The following is an 8,802-nucleotide window of genomic DNA, read 5'->3' as shown; positions in this document are numbered from 1 at the left end:
CTCTCTCTCTCTCTCTCTCTCTCTCTCTCTCTCTCTCTCTCTCTCTAACCTAAATGTGTATGAATTTGCGGATTGCAAACAATTCCTGCAAAACCTAAAATATAACTTTTCTTAATTGTCAATGTCATTGCTAGTTTTATCATCTGTGCATTTTTTTGGGCCACAAAGATTTTTCTTCGGTGTATTTTTGACAGATATTTGATGAGCATTTAGCGGTGAGGATTTGCTACTTTCTGCTATTTTATAATACTGTGAAAAGAATGTCTTTGCAATTGCAACTGTGAAACAACAACAAAGAAAACTATACGGAGGATATGAGAAATTGTGATTGGCATATTACTATTTTGACTTTTTGACAGCCATTTGACTTTTACAACTTTCTCTCTCCCAATAAAAAAATTGCTCAAGTTCCCACTTTCATGGGTTGCTGGCATGATTGGCCAAACAGATGTGTCGTCACATCAAAACAAAAGAGGTCCACAACAAACACAAACGCAACACCTGTTTTACTGCTGACTCAGCATCAATCACGAGAACCACTACTTTAAAAAGAGGACCAACAGAGAATGCTTGTTGGTCAAACAAAGATGTCCAGGCCCTCATTAGTATTTGGGGGAGGGATGGTAGGGAGGGCATCAATCAGTTGTTAATGGTTTGAAAGAAAAAGGTGGACCAGAAAATTTTGTCAATGTCCAACAGAATTCAACACAGTCAGACAAAGCAGGGAAATTATTTAAACAAGCAAAATAAAGGGTCACAATGTGTGCAGTGGAGCATGTGGGCATGCACGTGTGTTTCATTTGGGGCACTTACTCACCAAAGTGCATGCATGGAAGTTTTCCAAATGTTTTCCTTAATCCCGACAAAAAAAAACCATTCAATGGGACTCAGAGTTCAGGGATTAATTTTTACAATAGGGAAGGTCCCAAGGCTGACATGCTGAAAGCCCCTCTCTCGTCACATTCCTCAGTGGTCCCGAACATGAAGGGAGCAGATACACTATATATTTAGCCAAAGAAAAATCAAAGACTGTTTCCTCGCTAACAACTGACAGCCAAACTTACCAGAGTGAGGAGCATGTGTGAAATGGTTTAACCATAAATGAAAGAGATGTTCTCTTTTACAACATGGCCCCATGCAGTCCACTCATCCTTTAAACATGACAGATACCATCTGTGTCACTGCTGCTCATTCCTGTCACTGTCAGTCTTTAAGTGGCTTGACGAGCAGCAGCGATGATAAAAGTCACCCCACATTTTCAAAAAAGGGTTAGATGTTGCGTAGCCTTCCTGCTGTTCATTACCAGAGACGAGTGCAGCCATGGGAGGTCGAGGCCACTCTAAAAATGCCACACATTAAGTCCACATGCTGGGCTGACCTTTGACCTCTCTGCTCCCCTGCAATGTCAAGCGCATGAGGAGATGGCAAAAGTCACCTCTGTCACGTTAATCAGCTTAACTAAGCGCAAAGTGATATTAATAGTACTATAATCGCTGGTGATTAGACAAAACAAAAAGAGCAAACACTCCATCATTGGATGTTGCGTTCAAGTATAAAATCACAGTCAGTGACAATGTGGCAAAGTTCAGCAATACTTCCAACCAACATGCCACTAATGTGTTAACTTGGATTTAACATCTGGGAGGCATGAACCACACATATTTTTGGTCACATTTGGCCTCAATGTGCTTCAGTGATTACCGTGACTAAGAAGGAATAAACCTTGCATGCATGCACATTTACCAAAGTTCAACAAACACAGACCAGTTAGAGAACTCCCCCCATGGCCTGATTTAAGGGAATTTACTACGTCTATATGTGTGTGAGGTGACAGCAGAGGTGTCAAAAGGCAGGTTACAACAAGCTACTGGACAGTTAGTCTGAGGAAAGACCACTATTGAACTTTAGGTAGTTGCAGAATAGGACAGCTATTAGAGGAGGCTCTGCAAAGAGCAACATCTGAAATCACCCTCGCTGACTGCAGCTGTACACGCAAACTCATCCCAGTCTTTAGAAAAATTGAAGAAAATATTTCCAGACATTCTGGAAAGCTGTTCAACTCAAAGAAGACAGACATTAAGAGATGGACAGAAGCAGAAAGTCAGATGTGAGGGGTCTTGTGCGATGGCCAGTTACATTTTTATTCAGCTATCCGTCTCTCTTAAACTGAGTTCTTGACCAGACGACCTGGTTCAAGTCTGTGCACTTCAAAAGGTTTTGTGCAACTCAACAAGTGTCCTTTAACGAGCCAATGAATCCCCACAATAGCTCCAGGGTTGCTGTCCTGACCTTGCAACAATGCTAACAAGCATGCAGCTTCACAATGCAGCTCCAAGATAAAACCACAATGATCAGAACACTGAAAAACTTCTAGAACATAGAAAACTATAGGACCGATTCTATAAGGTTAGTTTCATAGTTCAAAATGTTATTCATAGAAATGTAGAAATACCACAGTGCAAAAATGCTATGTTGACGAGTGACAAATATGACTTGCACTCGAAATATACGTATTAACAAAGTTATATCAGCCACTTATGATGTTAAATTGTCATATTATTGTACTATTACTGAAACTTTAACATGTAAGCAGCATTTTAATGTTGTAGTTGGCCACGGTAAAAATTACTTCTTTGGGAAGTGAGCAATGCTTTCTTTTTTATAAATTGTTCATATGTTTTGTAAGTGAAATCTTTGTCAAATAAATTTAAGGGAGTAAAAAGTTCCATATTTGCTCTGAAATTAAAAAGGGTAGAAGTAGCATGAAGTAGCATGAACTGGTAATACTGAAAGAGGAGACACCTCTACTTAAGTACAGTAATTTACTCACAGATGTATTTAAAGTTACTTTCCACCACTGTCATTGTGTAAATGTGTCTTGTGTGATCTGACCTCATTAAACATCTTAATTAAGGGTTTTGAAAATATATGAGAAACACTCTCAGACATGTTATCATCTCTGAATCTTTCACAGGGTGTTTGTTCAGAGTCAGACTTCAGTGTGTTCGTCCTGTGCCATTTCTCAGCACCTCGTTCACTAGACTGTGGAGGACTCATGTCATGCACCACGAGTCTCCTTAGAAATAACCGAGCTCATTTATTAAGAGCTTCAGTCGGCCGTTTATAAGCCTAAGTAAAAAACTCTGAATACATCATATTCACCAGCTGGGCGTTAATCCCAACTGGTGTATAATCCTTCTGGACTATAAGAAGAAACTCTGTTACTGGTAAGAATGGAGGAGCATCTTAATACAAATATAAATTTGAATGATGTTTTCTGATGTTTCTAATAAACAAAAGGTATTTTTTGTTTTAGTCAAATGCATCATTCGCTCTGCCGAGAGGGTGATTGGCTGCAATCTGCCGTCCTTCCAGGACTTGTTTGCTTCAAGAACCCTGAAGCGAGCAAGAAGGATTGTAGCCGACCCCTCTCACCCTGGACATGAACTGTTCGTGCCCCTTCCATCTGATAGGAGGCTGCGGTCCATCAGGACCAAGACCTCACGCCACACGAACAGTTTCGTCCCGTCGGCAGTCGGGCTCATTAACAAAGCCCGGGGCCCCCACTGACTGACTCTGACATCCCCAGGAAGATTTCCTACTGGCCACCCGCCATGCCACATTCCTTGTATGTGAAACATACATTGGCAATAAACGGTTCCGATTCTGATTCTGATATACTAGCATTTGCACTGACTAAGGGCTTCAAAGCCGACGTTGCTGTGGCAGAGCCTGGGAGCCTACTTTGAAGCGAACATTACAGAATATAGATCACGATGATAGCCATCAGCAGAGGGTCTGTCGTGAGTGATGTCTAAGCTGGTCCTCCTGGCATTACAATGACCCCAAACCCAGTCAAGATATGAGCTTACAGTTTAGAAATAATTCAAAGAGCAAATAAATGAGTCGCAATTACTGTTACAGAGAAAGAGCTCTTTCAGCAAAACTTTTCACAGTTTGGGATCAACAAACAAAAGCCAAATAAACATATTTAACCTGTGGGAACGGAAGAAACAGTATTTTCTCCTATTGGGTTACATCTATTTGGAAAAATGTTTCCATCTGTTATCAAGGATTTCATTTTGATATCACGACTCCTTATTCCTCCTCCTCATATTTGTTTCAAATAACTCTTAGAAAGTTAAATCCATCGGTTTTGTGTATGTGAGATAAATTTTACCTGTCAGCTTAGGACAGGACACAAGAGGTATAGCTTTAAAAGATATCTCAAGATTCTTAGACTAAGACGCTTGTAAAGTGTCATGTTACAAAAAGAGTCCCGACTACTTTTCTGTTCGTCTGTCTGTCTGTTTGTCGGTGGCTGAGCTCAGATGTCAGCTGGCATGAAGACATCTGCCCTGCCAGAGGACTAAAAGCCCTGGAAGCTCTTGATCCCAGAGGATACCACTTGTCTACTGATGACATGCTGGATACTGAGTACATCAGGCACTGAGTGAAGAAGCCCCGCTGGATATAAACAAGACAAAGAGCTTTAAAAAAGGACTTCAGCGCAAAAACCGAGACAAAACCACACACACACACACACACACACACACACACACACACGACAGGTACCCGGCAACACAAAATTCATCCATTGGTAATTAATCATTATAAATTATATATGTGAAGCAAAAGAAGCAGAGGTTTTTCTCAGACAAAATAAGCAACAAAACGTTCAGAAATAAATATCCCACTACATGAGCTTTGATTGACAGTGGCCAAGCAACAAGCCTGCGCCTGTTATTACCAATTGATTCAAATGTTGTTAAATCCTGATTGGTGCACAGAAGAACATGACTTCCCCTTTTTCAAACAATCGACTTCAACAAATGAGAAGAGCATAGAGGAAAAAATACAAAACACATGCTACATAACCTCTGGCAGAAAATGTGTTCATGTGGGACTCCTTCGCTCAGAAGAAGTTAGCTAATAAAATAGCTTTCAGAGTCTTTAAATACTTCATGTTGAATAATTAAGTTGGTGTAGGCTTTTTATATTTTTTATTTGCACTCTATATACTTGTACTCCTTACTTTGTACTGCAACAATTACCTCGAGGTAAATAAAGTTCCATCTTATCTTAAGTGCCATCAAATGTTACAACACGTACAACACTTGGTTAAAAATGATGCTGTCTGGAAAGTAATTTACACAAATACAAAGTCAATATCTTCAGAAGTCTCAATCAGTCACTTCAAATGAAACAACCTTGAAATGATCTATCCTACAGTATGATGGTATGGTTCGGGAAGTATGAAGCTGAGGCCGGTGAGCCATTCAAATAAATGAGACAGTAATTATTGTTTTACACATCGCTGAGACAGAATGCCACTAAAAAAGCAAAACAGATGACAGCTCCAGACAACTATTGAGCACAAGGCAGTAATTGGCCCCTCTGAACAACATAAACACACCAATTGCTGTAAACAAATACCCACGAACCACATGAAAAGCTCTTCAAGGAGCGATCACCACATGCGACTACAGAGGAACGCCAACGTTGACATCTAAAGTAATTAAATGATGAGTGTGGTTCCACGCATTCATCCTCAGCAACATCCTCCACTGTGGCTTCAGCTTTTACGTAAACACGACGAGAGAACGAGCTGCGACTGACAGTTGTGTGCAGCATGAGGACCGCAGCAGTAACTCAATTAGAACGGCGGCTCGTGTGAGGAGCGCGCTCTCGTCTACACAAAAAGGTTATTTATCTGTGGCGCAAGAATGTGACAGTTACAACAAAGTGGTATTAGCCTGACCACCACAGAGCATTCTTCAGTTGAACTATATATCAGAGCCGTCACTCAGTTAAAAGAGTCATTCATTAGAAGTGATGTTATGGCTCTTTCTCTGATGAGTCACTTTGTACTCAGCCTGCAGTTTATTCTCTTTGCCCTCAGGACTCATGACACTGAAGTGACCTGCATTTGGCGCATGCAGGACCTCAGAAGAGGGACAGCTGTGAGTGTAATCCTGCCTGCGTCCGACACCTATAACCCCAAATGTTACATCAGTGACAGCCCCACGCCCTTCATCCAGCAGCCCATTCTATGCCAATCACAAGGCAATATAACTGCCAGATAGTTTACGGACTGATAGCCTCCAATAGAGGGAGGGTCAAGGCGTGGGGGTCTGCTGCATAGCCCTCCACCAGCAAGGGCCCCTAGGTACCCATTGATGACAGATATTATTCACAATGCAGAACAATGTGGCGGATCTCAGTGGGTGGAAAAGGGGGGGGGGGAATGTATGAGCTGATATCAAACAGTGAAGCTCAGGGGATGCCTGGCTGCAAAACCGAAAGGATGGGAACTATATAGTGATTGGAAAGATGGTGGAGTCAACATACCTTGAACTACAATTGGCTTTACTAGCGTTGTTTTCACCAAATGTTGTCTTATTTAGCTTCTTCTCTAGCACCTCTGGTGTTAGAAACACAACAGAATATAATCAAGTGTCAGACAAATATTGTATCATCCAGGATTTATGTTTTATTTGATCATTTAAAAATGAGAAGTTAAACAAAAGCATTAAAACGTGGCAACGGCATGAGTAAAACTGGAGTTTTGACAGCACTGTATATTTTGTAAAGCCAAAAGTGAAAAGTGTTTTCATTTGATTCAATTTAATTATATATGTCTCAACTGATTTTTTTCCTTCCAATAAATGTATTTGATGTGTAAATGTTAGCAATGGTTTTGAAGTCAGACACAAGAACTCATCTTCCGTATCTCATCAGATATTAGGAACACAGAAGCTACACCAATAAATAAGATAGTGTTTTCTTTCCTCTTTTCTTTTTCTTTGTTTCCTGATATACGGAGCATCCATACCAACAGCTTTGTCATTTCTTCTTGTATCTGTCATGGATCAGTTAACAGACACATAATTGCACACACCTGTCTATTTCAATGGTCTTTCATTTACTGCTGATGGTCGAAGGAGTTTGAAAGACTCCTTATTACCATAATAGAGGAATCGATTGCACCAATTGCAATTTAAGTGTATTTACTCTCGTCAAGAGACCTTAGAATGTTGCTGGTCAAAAATAGCAACCAATAGTCTTAAGCAACACCTAAATGGGCATGTGTGTTGGGTCCACCGTCCTTAGAATTAAGTATTTTATTCAAGCATGAAGTAATCAGAAGTAAGCCTGGTCAGCTTAGCTACCACAGAAAGCTCTGATCATATAGACGGGCTGTCAGTGCTGCAAGTCCCAAAGCTTGATCATAAGTCCTTCAACAGGAGGTGAAGGTATAGCTAAAGGTGATAGAGATGAATTTGGAGCTCCTGGATGCTGGACAGAGAGCATTAAGTTAGGACAGACCACCGGGACAAAAGGAGAGCATCATTTTCAATTGTCACCGCAGTTTGAACTTGACTTATGCAACAGAGTGTCCAGGAGGGCCTAATTTTATGGACCGGTGGATGATTCTGGTAAAAAAAAAATGTTGACACCAGAGGAATTTCCTGTCGTGTGGTGTTATCAGAAAAACAACAGAGTCCTCCGCTGTTTTACTTCAACAGCTCAAATTCAACAATGGAGATGCTGATAAAATGCTTGGGCTGCTGGCAAAGGAGCCAACTGCTGATGTGAGGAGATTTTCATTCACTTGTAGAGGAAGGCGATCACTCAAAGTTCAGTGGGGAGGCTTGGAGACTGAAATAGAGCAGAATTGTAGGATCCAGCAAAGGGCCAAAAAATATGTTTCAATGTGTCTGTGAAGGCTTTTATTGTAACTACATACTGTATCCATTGACAGTAATGGAAAATGGACGTGTGTAAAAGCTCTGTATAATTGTGCAGTGTGTGACAGTATTTTTTACATGATTCTCTTAGGGACGTTAATTCTTACACTCTCATACCAAAAAATAGCTAGAATGGCAGATAAAAAAATAAAAGTACAAAGAAGGGTCAAAGAAAGAAATAGAGATCAAACAAATGAAAAGAGATTCTGAATATGAAACACAGTCAGGATGTTTCTACTCACCATACTGGCAGCTGGGTCCGTTGAACCCTGCAGGACAGTCACAAAGCTGAGTAGACCCGACCCGACACTGGCCCCCATTGAAGCACACACCGTAGCTACACACAGCTGCACGTGTGGATGTGGACAGACAGGATGGTAGAAAAAGAGGACATAAAAAAAATAGTAAGTGAAGCAGAGACACCTGGCTGTTATCATGAGATGTCAACATCTTCAGTTTCAAACGATGACCTCTTTCTATCAAAGCCTTATCATCGGCATGTTCGCTCCTGACTAAAGAGGAACCTTGATTCTCCTCCATTCACACTATCCAATGTAAGAGGAATCCACCACTTGGCTCTCTTGGAGCTGAGGCGCAGGCTTTTGGCTAAGTGAAAGACATTTCTACACTCCATTTTTAAACTCCATTTTTACAGAATCAGAGAGTTTAAAATGAGTGGCGGCAACAGCTTGCATGACTTTTAAAGGAAAAGTGGCCCCTTTACTGCACGGTAGTTACCTGAGAATGACCTGATTGATTAATTAACTGAACTTTGATCATTGTTGCAAACAGTGGGTGAATCATGGGATAAAATCAGAGAGCCACAGGGTGAGCGTGGCTCATCCATCTCTTGAAGCCTGCGGCCCTGTCTCCATAAATCCCTGTACTGCTCACGCTAGTTAAGACGGTTTATTCAATGAATCCAGGACATATAAACTAGGTAGCTTTAAACATGTGAATCCACCTCAGAGGTGAACCATCACATTCCCTATGCTAACAAGACTCACATAAATCATGACAGTCCTTCACCTAAAAATGTGTGTGTGCTGAA

At 40.9% G+C, this 8,802-nt stretch overlaps 1 protein-coding gene across 2 annotated transcripts in view; it reads right to left on the bottom strand.

Moving 5' to 3' along the window:
• Positions 1 to 8,802, bottom strand: part of megf6b (multiple EGF-like-domains 6b) — a 54,780-nt gene that overhangs the window by 36,275 nt on the left and 9,703 nt on the right. For both annotated transcript variants that reach the window (XM_031845698.1, XM_031845706.1), the window contains exon 4: positions 7,994 to 8,098. In XM_031845698.1, coding sequence (XP_031701558.1) covers positions 7,994 to 8,098 — 105 coding nt within the window. The remainder of the gene's footprint in view (positions 1 to 7,993; positions 8,099 to 8,802) is intronic.

This window comes from Anarrhichthys ocellatus, unplaced genomic scaffold, assembly GCF_004355925.1.
Source record: "Anarrhichthys ocellatus isolate YVR2014 unplaced genomic scaffold, GSC_Weel_1.0 scaffold1, whole genome shotgun sequence".
Classification (NCBI taxonomy): domain Eukaryota; kingdom Metazoa; phylum Chordata; class Actinopteri; order Perciformes; family Anarhichadidae; genus Anarrhichthys; species Anarrhichthys ocellatus.
This window is presented reverse-complemented; position numbering and strand designations above follow the sequence as displayed.